At 44.7% G+C, this 17,288-nt stretch overlaps 1 protein-coding gene across 3 annotated transcripts in view; it reads left to right on the forward strand.

The window, feature by feature from the left end:
* The window catches only part of FER (FER tyrosine kinase), a 1,039,778-nt gene that overhangs the window by 68,550 nt on the left and 953,940 nt on the right, over nucleotides 1–17,288 (forward strand). For all 3 annotated transcript variants that reach the window (XM_078675464.1, XM_078675465.1, XM_078675466.1), the window contains exon 2: nucleotides 7,103–7,376. In XM_078675464.1, coding sequence (XP_078531590.1) covers nucleotides 7,170–7,376 — 207 coding nt within the window. In that variant the 5' untranslated portion in view covers nucleotides 7,103–7,169. The remainder of the gene's footprint in view (nucleotides 1–7,102; nucleotides 7,377–17,288) is intronic.

Genomic DNA, 17,288 nt, shown 5'->3' on the forward strand with positions numbered 1-17,288 from the left:
AGCACCGATGGCCGCTCGGAGCTGAAGTTCCGTGGTGAACCCGCACACCAGTATCTTGAGCGGCGCATTGCCATGCACCATTCCCATGGACAAAAAGTAATTCTGCAATCGGAATGCATGCAGACCTCTTCGAGCTCAAAATCGTTTCTCTCCAACCCTGAATGGCCGAGTAATGGCTCGCGACGCCCCAATAGGCGAGTGAACTAAGATGGCACCTGAGGAGCTGCTGGACTGAGCCCGGAGGCTGAGACGAACGAACCGTGACGTTGCCTGTCTCCACACTACCAGCGGATGAGGTTTTTTCATTTCCCCATGCCATATCAGACACGGCGGAGGCGCGGTGAGAGGCCTGCCAGTGCGGAGAGGGAGCACACAGCATGGGAGGAGTTAGTTCCGATCCTATCGGCATCCCGCCCGCCATTGCAGACACTCACCGCGAGAGGAGAGATGGTGAGCGGGGAGATTCTTGAAATCGCTGGGAGCACCAGGGGTCCTGGTGGTGAGCCTGCGAGGCTGGGGCTCCCGGCATTGTCTCTTTTTTTGGGGCATGAAGCTGTATTTGGGAGCCTTTATCTAACGTGCCTGACCCCAAAATGGCACCTACAGAAGATCGTCGCCAGGGGTCAGGGGGGCGGTACCCCAAGGGAGGCCCCCCTTTGGCTCATACACCATAGTGGTAATGGGGTGGATGGTAATGACAGCAACAGCTCTGACCTCATGGAAAGATTACGATCAGCCTTAAATTATCCGAGTAAGACACCGAGGCGCCCCCCCCCTGATCCTAAAATGGCGGCTGTCTTTCCCCATAGCTACTATAACTCGTAAATACTCACCTCTGGAGACAATGCCACTGGCTCTACCCTCAAGCTGCTCCTCGGCACAACAAACTCCCCCCCCCCCTCTGAATCCCCCCCCTACTGTTGAGTAAAAGATAAAAATTTGGGGACCGGCTGAATGTTAATACCAAGGTCAGAACCCCTTGTTAAACCCCAAGATGGCTGACACAGTGGTCCCTTTCCACGTTGTGCTCCTACTATGGAATATTTAACTTGACATTGACCTTTCCCTCATCTGAACTTTGAATCTGTGGACTTACCCCCGACCGTGGAGACCTAGTTTTCTGGCCGATGCCCGGTGGAGCTACCTGGTAGCTAAAGAGGAGATGGGCTGTGGACCTTCCCCCTCGGCCGTCACCTACCCAGCTGGACGTTGGACAGATTTTTTTCCTGCGTCTTTGTCATATGCTCCCTCCTACTCCTTTACCCTCCCCCATTACCCATCTACGCTCCAATTATATTGCCCTCTATGTTTTCCTATTGAGACCTAGCTATTTAGCCAATGCCCGGTGGAGCTATCTGATAGCTATAGAGGAGATGGGTTTTTGGAACTTTCCCCTCAACCGCCACCTACCCAGCCGGACTTTGGGCAGACCTTCCTTCGTCTCTCTGACGCTTCTCCCTCCTACCCCTTTACCCTTGCCCCGTTCCTCTCTACACTTCCCTTATCTCGTCTTCTATGCTCTTGTAATGTTTGTCTAGCAAATGATGTAAAATGGAACTGATGTAATCTTGTAATTTTTGTGGAACCTCATGTAAAGCGCTCTGATACCTCTGGGTCTAGCAAGCGCTATATAAAACTCTTAAAATAAATAATCCATTCTTTTGAATTAGAGGTGGTGTCATATGCAGATGACACACAAACTATGGTTACCGTCCCTAAGGGGCGTGACTCGTGGTCAGAGAATGTCCGCAGCTGTATGTCCGGAGTAGCAAACTGGATGTCGGCTAATTTCCTGAAACTTAATGGGGAAAAAAAGGAGGTGATGATATTCGGAGTAGGGACAGTCAAATGGAACAGTAAATGCTGTCCCATCCCTAGTGAAAAGGCCAAGAATCTGGGAGTCTTGATGGATACGGAACTTAGCTTCCAGGCTCAAGTGAACCGTACCATCTCAACATGCTCCTGGCTTATAACGATGTTAAAAAAAAGTCTTCCCTTTCATTCAGCATTCAGCTAGGATCCAGGTAGCTCTGGCTCTTGTAATGGCCAGACTAGATGACTGCAATGCCCTGTACCTGGCCGCTAGTAAGGGCTTACAACATAAACTTCAGGTGCTACAGAATGCACTGGCAAGACTCATTCTGGATATCCCCAAAAGACAATCGGCTAAAAAGGGACTGGAATTCCTACACTGGCTCCTCATTGAACAACGTATCAGTTTTAAAGCACTGTGTCCCATAAATCACTGCATACCTCCTATCCTCTACGACTGAAGACCATGTTTAACTGGTATTCCCGAGGTCGACTACTTCGCTCCTCGCATCATATGCAACTTCTGGTACCTAGGACCAAGAAGAAGAAGTGGGGGTATAGGGCTTTCTCAGTGGTAGCATGTAAGCTCTGGAATTCTCTACCTTCGGCACTTAGATGTATTCCTCTTCCGCTCCCGTCTAGAAAAGCCATCAAGACCTGGTTTTTTCTGGCAAACGGTGAGCTGTAGCTCCTCCATTCTTTATCTGGACGTGCGCTATTTGCAGTCTTTCTCTAGCTCCTTGATGCCCTCGGGTGACTGCTGCGCTATATAAATATCAAAAATCAAATCAAATCAGGCGTCCCTCCACTAAATCGTTATACGCCTGCACGTGGAACAAATTTGTGGCGTGGTGCACAGCCAAGACTGTGGATCTTCTTTCTGTTCCTCTTTCTGAGGTCCTTTTGTTCCTTCCTTCTCTGGCCCGGCAGGGCTCTGCTCTGGGCACTATCAAGGGCTACCTTTTGGCCATTTCAGCCTCTCTGAGGTTTCCAGATCAGCCTTCTCTTTTCAAGTCACTGCCTTCCACATCGGGCAGACCATCACCTTGCCCAATTTCTTTCCGCCTCCGCATCCTTCCAGAGAGGAAGAGAGGCTCCACCGTCTGGATTCAAAACGTGCGCTTTCCTTTTATCTGAATCGCACACAAGCATTCCGGGTGGATGACCAGCTCTTTTTTGGCTACTAAGGTGCCAAGAAGGCTGGGCTGTTGAATGAATGAATGAATGAAAAAGAAATTTATAGAGCGCACGATCACCAGCGGCTTCTTGGCGCTGTTCACAAGAGGACTATCTCCCGCGGGGTCATCTTGTGTATCAAGGCCTGTTATTCTATGCCTAAAAAGGAACCTCCAGTGGGGCTGCGAGCCCATTCTACCAGGGCAACAGCAGCCACTACGGCATTGGGACGTGTTGTCCCCTTGCAAGACATCTGTCAGGCTGCCACGTGGGCTTCACTGCACACTTTTACAAAGCATTATTGCCTTGACAGTCCGGTCCGGAGGGACAGCTTCTTTGGTCGCTCTGTTTTCCTTGACTTTCTGGTGTAATCTCATTCGCAGACCCACCGCCGGGGTTGGTATTGCTGGGATATCTAGTCTAAGGTAAGGAATCTATCACTAATGTGTCTCTTTCAGATGCCCAAGTTACTACTTGTGTAACAATATATCTGTAAGAGATATTAATCAGTGATAGATTCCATACTGCCCCACCCATCTTCCCCGTTCTGCGAACTGATTACTGGGGTTAAGGTCATCCTTTCGGGCCCTAGTTTCTATGCACCAGTGGTCAGTATCTTACATGGCTCTGCGTTCCTGTTGCGGAAAGTTGTGTACATAACCGATGTCAATGCGCGTGTCGCGTCTAAGTAGCTCCAGTGACGTCATCTTGGCAAATATGACGCCAGCGACGCACACGGGGCCGAATGACGACGCCTATCGACACGCAGGGGTACTGCTGACGAAAGCTTTCCGGATCCAGTCTGACGCATGGGGATATTCTAAGGTAAGGAATATATCACTAACTAATGTCTCTTACAGATATATCGTTACACAAGTAGTAACTTGTGCTTTTAGTCCGTGCTCTCAGGATTCCACTAGAAGCTCAAGAGACTCCACCAATAATATTGGAATAGAATGTGAAGCTTCCAAATTTCCCAGTCCATGAACTGCAGAGACCTGTTTATTACGAGAGGATGAGTCTTATTTAAGAGGATTCTGATGAGGTCTTGATTTTTGTGAAAAAATGATTGGGGAATGCACTGATAACCTCTAAAGACCCGCAAACCACTCCCAGGCTGACCACATAACTCTGCTCCAAAGGCCATGAATAATCCACCTGTTTTCAGGAAGAATGTTTGGTTGTTTTAGCGTTTAGTATTGAAGGCCATCCTTGGGATTCCACTGGGATTCTGGAAGCTGTGAGTAGCCAGACAAGAATCAAAGTCTGCCGGTGGCATTGCAAAACTGGGCACATCACTTCCTTGTGCAGCAGCATGCTTGGAATCTTTTGTCCCCCATGTGCTGACAACTACACCAAGCCGTCGGCACATGCAAGAACATACATTTAGGCTACTAGGTGCCCTCCATTCCATCCAGAGTATTTATTTATCTGCAAAAAGGAGGTGCTGCGATATAGGTGGTGATATTAGTTAGTTGTGACCGCTCCCAATTGGTCATTCTCACCGACAACGTTTCTGGTAACTTAGTTGTTCGCCTGTTGGTTGTTCATTTTTGTTTTTTCTACTGTCAGTTTACTAATAATGCTTACCTCCATTATGACTTGGACTATCAAGGAAATACCACAAAACAGACAGAAAAAGATAGTTCTTTTATTAGCTGCAATAAACAACAAGCGTTGGCAAAGCCCATACATTCGGTGTTCCCTGCTGAATTTTGAGTTTGCTAATGTTTGGGGATGATTTATGTAAAACTGCATGAGGGGACCAATTTGTGTGTAGTCACGCATTGTGCAAGACTTGAATGCTATCATTCACAGAGAAGTAAGCCAGTGGTTGAAGTATGCTGACCCTGTGCCTAAGCTGTATGCTGTGGTGGGCAGAACAAACATGTGAATGGCGTAGAGACTAATGGATGAAGAAAGATGCTTGAAAGAAAAGACCCTATAAGTAATAAGTACATTATATATATATATTAGATTGCTTGGGCTCAAGTGCGTGAAGGGTGCATGAAGGAGATCATACAAACATAGACATGGTGCATGGCGCAGACTAAGTGCTTTGAGAACCAGTGGCCTTTTGTCCATTGGGACAAATGGAGCTCCAGCTAACAATTCCACTTCCCCATAAGAAATTCCCTAATTTCCCAAGTAACTAAACTCACTAACTATAACAGCTTAGTAACCTAAGACCAGAGTCTCTAAATCCCTCCACTTTGTTGCCTAACCCTGGCCTATTCACCCTTGTTTTACTGGGGAACTTAGTGGCCCAAAACTTGTAAATTGTTTAACCACTTGAAGTACATTTGTTATGGTGGCCCTTGAAATCCTTTGGTAAAAAAACCAGTACCCACACAGGTTACTGTCCAATAACCACTGACTATTCCAGGACCCCAAAGAATGGCCTTGGCCTCCCACCATGGCCTTTGATCATGTTCTGTACCTTGTATGCTTTTCTGTATGAGAATGGTATAGCCTGCAGCCATGTCCATTGCCAATTACAAATACAATGTTAGGCTCTGTCCTCCAGATACCATGTTGGTACTGGACCCATGGCAGGCATGGGACCATAATCAGTGGCTAATACCCGTGTCTCTGCTGTACCTTTGTCTGTGTGTAAATCCAGGGTTGGAGCTTCGAGCATGATTACAAGTAGAGGCAACTGTAATATCATCCTAAGGGGCTCATTCTGGGAAATATGCCTTTACCTGTACAGAGTTTGTTGGCCTTGTTATCACCTGCAAAAATGCTCATGTTATCAGGATGAGCGTGTGTGAAAGGTTGTGTTAAAAATGTAACTGCAGGTTGTTCGTCATTGTTCTAGGAGTTGGCCTAATTCAGAAGTTAAAACAAGTTGGTATTACCTTCATATATTTCGTGGGTCTATGAATTAGTTTGGCGGAGAATGAAAACATGTTAATTGTTTAGCATGCCCAAGTTGGGTTTGTTAAACGTATGGTTAAATGTAGCAGTTTTTCCCCATAATAGGGCATTTATTTAGGTCAAATTTTGTATAACATTTTAATGGTACATGAGAAACAATTTACACATGCGTGTTCCAGCACACCTTAAGAGAAACAGAATAGGCATCTGCACATCCTATACTTAACAAGTGGAACAAAAACGTAAGTGCCACCCAGGACACATTCAACAAAATGTAGAGGTTCCTCTTGTTTTGTGCAGCAGTCCATTCCTAACTCTCCACTCCGCTGGTGGTGGGGGCGGGGGGAAAGCCTCCAGTAGATGTCCAGTGCTTAGCAAACTCTCTTTGTGCAATCAGTGTCCCAAGTCCCACAAGTATCCGATCTCCCTTGGGGCCCCCGAGATCATCTAGAATACCCTGCAGACCAAACCTCTGAAAGTCTGTGAGCAGGATTCCCAATACGTTCGACAGTAAGTTGAATTCCTGTAACCAGTATTGTCCTATGACTGGGCACCCCCAAACCATGTGGTAGAAGTCCTATAATAGGGCATTTTAATCCATCGAGTGATCATTTCACTATCCATGGGTGTTGGGCTTACTCAGCTAATAGGGCATTTTAATCCATCGAGTGATCATTTCACTATCCATGGGTGTTGGGCTTACTCAGCCTGTCCTCACATTGCCCCCAAAAATTTTAATTCACATTGAGGTTTTCGAAGCAGTTCATGGACTGCAAAGTTGCTTCTGTGCTCTTGCCAGCTGATAATCAGGCTAGCTCACGTTAAATTTTTTATCTGCACCAAAAGGCCGTAGACGTATATGCTTGTTGGCAAGTGTTTTTTTTAGTAGTATTTTTTTGTTAACGGCTAGACAGTTATTCAAAACTAAAAAAATATATTTTTAGTTTGACCATATGCACGTCCAAATTTTATGTAAATCTGTCCAACAATTTAAGTTGTTTTTGCACAAAATGTTATTTTGTCCAGTTGCCCAATTCTATTTCTCAGATCTTACTTACAGTGGTGGCTAAAGATAGTGACAAAAATCCTATGGCCTAAACAACTTGACCAATAACAAATTGAGTTGGCCAGTGTTGAAGATTGCTTAACGTTTTGAATTTCCTTGCTTAAAATCCTCTTTCCTGGGAACTGATATAGGTATTCATGTATGTTTCTTACACTGCTTCTTTCACAGCTAACAATATGTGCTGACTACGAGAGCCTCCACTGTCTCGTTTGGATTGAGCGGTGCCGTGATTAAGATGGGTTTTGGAAGTGACCTGAAGTGCTCACATGATGCTTTGTTAAAACTGCAAGATTGGGAGCTGAGGCTTTTGGAAACCGTTAAGAAATTTATGGCAATGCGGATTAAAAGTGATAAAGAGTATGCATCCACTTTACAGAACCTTTGTAACCAAGTTGACAAGGAAAGTGCTTCACAGCTGGAGTATGTTAGCAACGTATCTAAGGTAAGATTAATTTTTTTCCATATGACATCATTAGTATTTCTTCTTAAATAAAGCACAGTCATTTAAAAAAGCAACACATAAAGGTAGTTTGGGACTTTATTTTAATCCCTAGGTTTAGTTTGCACCCATGTGCACTAGCAATTCTCCATTAGCCGTCGTGATGAAGGGTAAGCTTTAAACCCTGAACCCTTGTTTCATTTGTACATGGAGGGCTCAGAAGTCGAATATTGTTGAATATTGTTGAAGGTTGATGGTCTCTGAGAACTTTGAAGAGGCACCTTCTTGCATCAGTGAGCTGCATATATAAGGCGCATGGTATATGCGTGGGCGTGTGTATATTTATTTGGTTGTCCAACATTCCCTTTTGTTTCTTGGAAAACTGTTAAATGTTATTTTTAGCTGTTTAGCAGATAACTAGTCTCAGTGCACAACGTCTTGAAGACATAAGGTTGAATGTGTGTGTGCTTTTTGAAATGCATACTGTCAAGGAGGTATACTTACAAATGAAAGGGGAAGGGATTTATTGTTTTATTAGTGTATGGATTGTATGCGGCAGATTAAGAGACGCCCTACACCATCAGTGTACACTCGCACAGCAACACCTTGAAATTTCTGCTGCACCTCCTGCGCTTGGCGTTTGCTGTTCTCTCACTTTTGAGAAGAATTGTGCTGATTTTAACAAAACCCTACTAACCATGTATGTAACAAAGAACTCCCAGTACTGACAATGATTGTGACGTGAAATGTTGGATGCTGGTCACATAAAAATAACTCTTCCTTTGCACTGCTAGACATCGCTACAGCGCAGTGCGAAGCTATATTCTCTGACATGTGATCTTAATTAAGAGCTTCCACTGACTCAAGTGACCTGTCCATAGGCAGGATCCTTGAACAATTTTAATGACAGATGAAACATGTTGCGTGAAAAATATTAATTCAGTATAACTTGGTATGTGAGCCCATCTTCAATTTATACTATCATTTAGTTTGTGCTGTCTATTCAAAGAAAACCAAGTAAAATTTAATTTTAAGTCACAAAGGCGACTAATGTGTTTTCTCAAATAGTTATCCTTTTGAAAGCAAAACTTTACATTACTATAGCTGAATAGGTACAGAGAGGTAGTAGCTTGGTAAAGCTGAAAATGATCACTGCATCTTTAAAAAAAAAAAAGCCTATGGCCGACGGCAGCAGCCAACGGGTTAAAAAGTCATCTTAAGCAACCAATATGGCTCACGTCCTTATTATTGCTTTAAGAACGCACACCTTAAAACAACATATTCCGTTCCATTGCATGCCGAAATGTTTGCTAGTGATATGTAGGGTTAAAACGTTTCTCAAACGTGGACTGAACTCTGATTTACCTTTGTAAATAATTTGGGTAAACCCAAATGTTTCTCCAACTTTCTCTATGCCAGATGGTCCTTCTGGAAATCAGTAAATGGTAGACAAATGGCGATATTTTTCAAATAGTCTGCATACAACATGATTAAATGGTGTGTGAAGCCTTCCCACCAATTCAATTTTACCCCCAGACAAGCAAAGCAGATTTACAAACTATGCAGAACATAGGACTGAAATTGATGTAAATTATTACTGCGGGCAGTGTTCAAACTGTTTCTCTCCTTGTTTTTACCAAATCTTATTCCATTTATGTTTTTTTAATGAATTTTAACTCCTACTATTGTCAATTGTTTTGGATTTTTATCCTCATGTAATGAGCTTGTACCTTGATGGCATAATGCCGAATAAAGTTGTTTTTATATAAAGTTATTACATATAAGTGTTGTATGTTTCATTTGCACTGTATCTGCAAGTTGAAAATACCTTTGTGTGGGTTTTTTAAAACCCTTTTTTCTTGTATTTTTAGAACTTTAGTCATTGGCTAAAATCCTGTCTCCTGGGGGTCTGGTTTCTTACTAACCTCTGCTGATTGAGCCAGTGTGAGTGGCGGTCATAGACCATCAATTGCTTGTTTGAGTCAGCAAGCCTTAGTATTCTACAGCAATTGGCAGTCAAACCTAGTTAAGGGTTGGACTGTAATATGATTCCATACTGGGAATAAGTCAGAGCTTGATAGTTGTTTTCCGTGTCCCTGTCATCGATGCATTATGACAATACTACTTGGTATTCTCGTCATATGTAAAGGCTGGGGTAGAGAATAGTGATATAAGTAAGTATAAGGTGCTCATCATAGGAGGTTCCCATCTCTAAGCCCCTCAACTCTCCTTCTCCCATCCCCCTTATCTAGTCTGATTATACAATTTCTACTGAATGGAGGAGTGGGGAAAGAGAAAACCAAAACCTCTCAAAGGCTGAACAAGTGCGGGATTTAGGAGGGATCATCGTGCATTTGGTGTTACGTAGATTTTTTTGACAGCTTTTGCATCCTTTCTGGACAAGCCTAAGAGGCATGTTATTCATCCCACTGATAAAGGTAACGTGCTTTGCCAAAGCCAACAGGTCTCGCCTTTCGGCTGCCAATTCAGACTCATTGGGTTTGCCAGTGCATTTTGCCATGCTGTTCAGCTCCATCAAAAACAATAAAAGACTTAGAAAATAAATATTTTTGCTGGTGTTGTGGAACAGCAGCAAAAGCAGAACTAGCTAGCGCTAACTTTCAGTTCCAGAGTGGCGTGCTAATATCTGCAAAGCAATTCATTGCCTCTTCTGGGGTAGTACGCGCAATATAAATTCCAATTGCATCCTTGGTGACCATACTGGGATTGGAAATTGATATGGAGTATTACTCACAGGTCTGTCCCGCAGAGGAAATAACCCTCTGAAGCTTTGAAAACTATATTAACTTGTCTAATGGTCACAAGGGAATCCCTGCAGCACGTGCATTAGCCCTTCAGAGTTACCATACTTTTTAAGATTCTGTGTGCAGCACGTGCATTTACCCCTGAACAAACACACTGGGTTTGGAAACTGATGTGCTGGTTGCAAACAGTAAGCTGAAGCAGATGTAATACCTCTCCCATGTCCCAAACGTTCATATTGTCTGTGAACCCAGCTGTAACCTGTTTACAAATCCATGCAACACAAGCATTTACCCACTAAGTTACCACAATGGTTTTGAACCTTTGAATTGAAGACTATGCACACAAATCTGCAGCTGTCATATTAGTTCTTCTAAAATATTTTGCTGTGTATGAGCATGTGCTACGCAAACAAATGATGGACGGAATGCTGAATAAACCATACATGCAAAAACAACAATTGATGGACAGAATGCAGAACATTGTCATACATTCACCCCAGTACAGAGATCTGGGCCTAAATCCATCGTTTTTTGCACTCCACACCACCCCAGGTCAGACATGGCCATATCAGCCTGGACCCTGTGCCTCATGGGAACAGTCCAGCCCGAACTGCCAAGCCATGTCTTTCCTGGACCGGAATCAAGCATCCAAGGACCGGTTTCTGGCTATCAGCCGTCATCGGCCTGGATAGCTTGACTCCAGTGGTGTGGAGAGCATGGGACTCACGTCTGAGCATACCCATCCCACTCGGGGTGACAAATGCAAAAACACCAATTGATGGACAGAATGCAGAACAATGTCGTACATTCACCCCAGTACAGAGATCTGGGCCTAAATCCATCGTTTTTTTGCACTCCACACCACCCCAGGTCAGACATGGCCATATGCAAATCAGCCTTGACCCTGTGCCTCATGGGAACAGTCCAGCCCGAACTGCCAAGCCATGTCTTTCCTGGACTGGAATCAAGCATCTAAGGACTGGTTTCTGGCTATCAGTGCAATTGTCACCCCGAGTGGGACGGGTATGCTCAGACGTGAGTCCCGTGCTCTCCATGCCACTGGAATCAAGCTATCCAGGCTGATGAAGGCTTGTGGAAAAGTAAATTTTGCCATGTTCTGTGTCCCTACGTGTCATCCATCATATGTTATGTGTGCATGATTAAATATGCATATGTACTCCCCATGTCTGATTAATGACGCAATTACAGTTGTGTCCCCCTCTAGTATGCCAGTTTCCAGTCCTCGTGAATACTACGAATATCAGGCCTATGTAAAGCTACGTTGCCACGTTTCTCAGTGTGCACGTTATTCTATTATAAAGTCCCCGTTTCTAGGCCTCAAAAGGGCCTGGACATCAGATTCAGCTCCTGTCTCCTGAAACCTCGCTGAGGAGCGATACAGCCCCCACCTGTATCCTCGACCCTTCACTTACTTCCTGCCTCGCAGTGCCCGGCCCAGCCTGGCTCAGTCTCTGAGTCTGCCAAGAATATGTTATGATTCCAGTTATCAGTTCAGTCCTCCTTCTCTGCATTCCTAAGCTACTGAACTGCATCAATAGTTTCCGTCATTGTCTAGCCTTCACGTCTCCACGTTAGAGAAATACTGCATTCAATGGTCATTTCATATTCTTCATCACGCACTACGTGTAGAATAATGCATGGTCCAGTCTTAGAATCAAGTTAGCCTTTCCTCTCTTGACTTCTAGTTTATATCAACATGTTCCCTAAACATCAGATACTAGATAGGGTTTAGGTACATGTCGCTCCGACCCTCCAGACTTCAGTCTCTGCTCCTAGCACAGAGTTCATAGCCCCCAGCTTCTCCTAGTAATACGTCATTGCCAAGTTTGCGCGCACCACTAGGTTAGAGGTCCCGGCTCCTCAGGTAGCCCCCTCCATGGTTTCCGCCCCATTCATGACATATCCTGTTACGTTTGCATCACATGTCTATGTATACGCCCAGTTACACCTACTTTCGCCCTTATCTTTCGCGACTGCTACGCGTCACGCCTTCTGCTCCACCCACTGCTACGCCTACTGCAATGTAATGCTATGTGTTTGCGTTATGTATATATGCTCTTGTATTGTTATTAAAAGTCAGCGCGCTCATCCCAGATCCAGCCCCAGCAGCTGCTGGGCCCTGTCATCCTATTCCTATGCAGGTTGACCTGTTCCTGTCCTTATGCTGTATTAAACCTGCAAAACTCCTACTACCTCGAATCTTGACTCTTATTTATTGAGCTATCTGTTATGATATATGTCTAGTCAAAAAGAGAGGTATTATTTATTTATTTACCACATAATGGCGCCCGAACAGGGACTTGCCCTTTCCCCACGCGTCGGTGAAGCCACGCCGACCCCCTGACCCTCTGCAGTCGTGACGGAACTCTTCTGCGCAGTGGCAGATATTTCTGCTCAAGTATCCCTCAGGCCCACGGAGGAGACGGAGGAGGCGGTCCAGCATCCAGACGAGACGGTGGAGGAACGCGGCGAGTCCCGACCAGAGCCCAAGCCAAGAGTCCAAGGTCCGAGGTATCCGGAGGTCCACCCGTAACTGAAGTCCGAAGTTCGTCGTCCGTCGTCGTAGCAGTCCAGTCCAGTCTGAGGCCTTCCGTTCTTGCTGCCCGGTGAGTACCGTTACTGGGGTGGTATCTAGACCGGGTCAATTTAATTGACTCTGGTCTGTGGGTTGGTGGTACACAGTCCCACAAACGAAGTGTCCACTTCGGTGGATGCGGGTCCTGACGTGTCTCTTTATGAGACCGGTAAGTTTCGTACTGTTTCAGCAGTGCATCTAGTTTCTGTTCTAGTCAGTTTCTGTTCTCGAGAAAATTTATGTGTTCTGTTCTCAGTATTTCCAGGTAGTATTCTGTTCGAACTGTTATTTTTTAAATGTTTTTCATGTATTTTAATGTCGTGGTATGAATGGGGTATAAGTATCGTGTTCATTGTGTATTATATTGTGTCTAGATTACAGTTCAGTCATGCCCATATTTTCCAAGTTACGTCAGTTAAAAACTAGAAAGGGTCTGCTGGAAGCAGCAGTTCCCGTCCCGCCCAGGGACAGTCCAGGTCACTTTATGTATCAGAAACATGGCATAAGTGCCATATTGTATCTAGATTTATGGGTAGAGTATACCAAACAGTTAGAAGAAAAGTATAGATGGCCCGTATCGGGTACATGGGATGCCGAATGCATCATGCGAGTAGAAGAAGCATTATGGAAAAAGAAAGCCAGACAGTCACAGAAAGATGCCATCGAGTTATGGCGCAAAGAAGCTCATAAAAGAACTGAAAAAGAAATCAGAAAATCAGAATTAAGTAGAGAATCCCAAGAGCGAGCCCAAGAAAATGAATTAATCGAGATAGGTGAACAAGTCAAAGCCGAACAGTCAGACAGACAGAGGCATGCCCTTATTAAGGGTATGTACCCTCTTCTTGCCGAGGGCTTGCCAAAAGCGACCCCAGAGGCATCCAGTAATTTCCCGCCACCACTAGTTCCGACCAAGCTACGTCACAAACCGACCGCAGCTGATATTTTTATTTCGTCCTATCTGGACGACACAGTCCCTGAATATGCAGATCCTGTTCGCGCTCCGCCAGTCCCTGTAAATCAGGCACATCCTGCTCCTCCAGACACCGGGGCACCCCATGCAGTACCTGCTACGGTACCCCCGGTCCAGCCAGCATTTCAATTTCCCGCTCCGCCACGAAGAATATCAGTCGATGATTCTAGTCTAGGGGCCGCAGGAGGAGGTCCTCCTCAAACCCCGCCGCCACGCAAGCGTTTATCAGCACTCGAATTACATGCTCAAGCATCACAGCGTACTCCCAAGAGTAATAAGTCTGTTGCAGAAATCAGGCAAGCCCTTGGCGAATGTGCCTATGACCCAGTCCCAGGCGAGAATAATATGGTTTTATATTCAGTACGCGTAAGGAGGGTGACCGAGTATCTAGTCACCCTACCCAATATGAAAGAAGATCTAGACAGAATATATCGTTTCATCCGTACAGGGGATGATCCAGAAAGTATTAGTGATGCCATGTCTCAAAGGAAAGCTGAGATCCAGCGTATGATATTAAAGTTTTTAATTAACTGTCTAATAAGAGAACAAGATTACCCGTCTAAAGATCCGGCCGAAATGAAAACCCTGACAAAGTGGAGTGATAATATAGCCGAGGGTAAGCACAATACCATTAGTGCCATGGAGAGTATGTACAAGAAAATCCGTAGAGAAATAATAAAGATACACGAACAACGTAAAGCAGCACAAGTAAGCGAGAAAGAAAGTAACTCTGATCCTGAAGAGGAAGACGACGAGAATACCGCCAGAATAGCGTATGTAGGAAAATCTAGATTTCCAGATCGCCATTTACGCCTAGAACACAAGCCAATTTTCCATCATTCAGCACCAGAACAAGGTTCCCTAGAACAAGTATTTCAAGCTACCGATCACATTCTGAAATCACGAATCGGTTACAGTGAGTTAAGTACCATGCATGAACAAGAACTAGTCCGATCGGCAGTCCGATGGATTACTGATCCTACCACTTTTCCAGACGAAATAGTGGCACAAATGTTTCTGAAATTGCCCCCAGCCGAGCAACGACTGGTGGGTATGTATATGATCCAGCACCTCATTACTCTGTATGAGGGTCAGCACTCTGATCCAGGTCCGTTACACGATGTCCTGAACGAGTTACTCCAGTATAGATGGAGAGGTCTAGGTACCGATTTAATTAGTGTCATTCTAGAACAGCGTCACAAATATAGAACGTTTCTGAACCCGCATTTTGTTCATGTCTCACCCCCAGAAAGTAAACCATTTTACATGGAAAGACAGAACCCGTTACGAGAAGTGCATCCAGTTAAGACAGAGGACGGTGAAATGCAACGAGTGTTTGTTTACACCCCGATTACAAAGATGGAACTCCTCGAAATGAAGAAATTAATTCCCTGTCATGACAAAGATCCAGCAGGGTTCCATAGAGAATTAAAAGACATGCTCCGTATGGGAGAATACACTTACCCAGATATCATTAAAATGTTAAAGGTCCTGTTGCCCGCAGGGGTGTATGAAAAGCTAAAGGAAAAAGAATGGGAGGTAGGAGAGAAAAAGATCGATTGGGCAGTTCTAGAAGCTGAAGACAAGGCACGAGTACCAGGTACCGGTCTAGGAGAGAAATGTAAAGAATTACCAGAATTATTAATACAAGTTCTACCCAGATTATTGACAACTAGAAAAGAAGACTGGGATGCAATCTCAGCCTGTAAACAGAAGCAAGACGAGGATATTAGTGATTTTTATTCTAGATTTGAAAAATGTTTTAGTATCAACAGTGGCCTCAAGACAAGTAGTGAGTCATACCCTCACCTTTTTGTTACTAAATTAGTCGAGAATTCAAGTCCACCAGTTAAAAATCGAGTTTTGAAAGTCGAAAGCACCTGGCAAGCTAATACTCCGTCCCAGATGCTCCAGTACCACCAGAATAGAATCAGGGAAGAGCAAGAACACGAGAGAAAACGTATGAAAGACACGAAAATGAAAGTACTAGTTGCACAATCTGTTCCTCAAGACAGTCAGAAGAGGGGTCCGAATCACGCCAGTCATCCTGCAGCTCCCGTTAAAGGGAACTGCAACTATTGTAAACAGCCAGGTCATTTTATAAATGAGTGTGCAGTTCTGAAACACAACATAGCTACTGGTAAGACTAAAGAAAGACCACGTCCGCCTAGACAAGAGCAAGTTTCACAGACTCCTCAGCCACAGAATGCACAACAGACAGTTACAGCACCGCAGCCTATCGCTGCAACACAGCACGTCACACAGCAGATGTACCAGTATGCACAGTCTGAGTATCCAGAGTACCAGCAGTATTCATGAAACAGCCTAGAGAGGGAGGTAGGCTTGCCTCTCATCGAGATACCTGTAGATCAAGAAGGTCCCTATGTTCACAGTCAAGTATTAGGGAAAGACAGAAAGTTTTTGATTGATACAGGGGCAAGTAGGACCACAATTAGTCACGCCGAAGTTCCAGGGGCTCCGCTCTCAGGCTCAAGAAATGTTTCCCTTGGATTTTCAGGAAAACCTATCGTAAATGAGATTTCAAAGCCAGTTACTCTAGAAGTAGGTCCATTGTCCCGTACTACTGATCTGTTACTTACTAAGTCATGTCCAGAAAACCTATTAGGCATTAAAACACTGAAAGAGTTAGGTGCAGTTATATGTTGTTCCCCAGAGGGAATACGTTTGTTCCTACGTGACTTTAAGGGTCACTATGTGTTACGAGATTTTGATCCAAGATTGTCTAATGTTCCGCAGCATTTATGGGCGCAAGGTCCAACTGATGTAGGTTATATGCAAATCACACCTTATCGTGTGACTCTCAAGCCAAGTGTAGTGTTACCACGAATCAGACAGTACAGATTGCCACCTGAGGCTGTAGCAGCCTTATCCAAAATTATTGACGAGCTCATCGCTCAAGGAGTAGTTGTAGAAACTGACTCCAATGTATGTAATTCTCCGATCATTCCAGTCATGAAACGTACTGATCCAAATGCACCCCCAGTATATCGATTAGTGATTGACCTACGAGAGCTTAATAAATGTATTATTCCGCAGTACCCAGTTGTCCCAGACATCTCTTCCCTATTGACAGCCATTGATTCCGAAGCCATGTTCTTTACAGTAATCGACCTCAAGAACGCATTTTTCAGTGTCCCTATTCATCCAGACAGCCAGTTCCTTTTCGGATTTTGTTTAAATGGAAGGAGCTATATGTTCACACGAGCTCCTCAAGGTTTCACAGAAAGTCCTAGTATTTACAGTCAAGCACTTAAGAGACAACTAGACAACATTCACATGCCAACTGACACTGCCCTGCTCCAGTATGTCGATGATCTACTGGTCACAGCCCGTTCCGAACGTGCTTGCGAGCGGGCATCCCTTACAGTCTTGTATTTCCTAGCCGAGATGGGGCACAAGGTGTCCCCTTCGAAGCTTCAATTCTGTGTCCAGCAAGTGGTCTACTTAGGACACTTACTGTCCAAGAGGGGTAGGCAGTTGACACCAGACCGTATACAGCTAATAGTGAGTCTTCCTCAGCCCAAGACCCAGAAGGAGGTACGTGCTTTTATTGGCCTCACTTC

Source organism: Lissotriton helveticus, chromosome 2_1 (genome assembly GCF_964261635.1).
Source record: "Lissotriton helveticus chromosome 2_1, aLisHel1.1, whole genome shotgun sequence".
Lineage (NCBI taxonomy): Eukaryota > Metazoa > Chordata > Amphibia > Caudata > Salamandridae > Lissotriton > Lissotriton helveticus.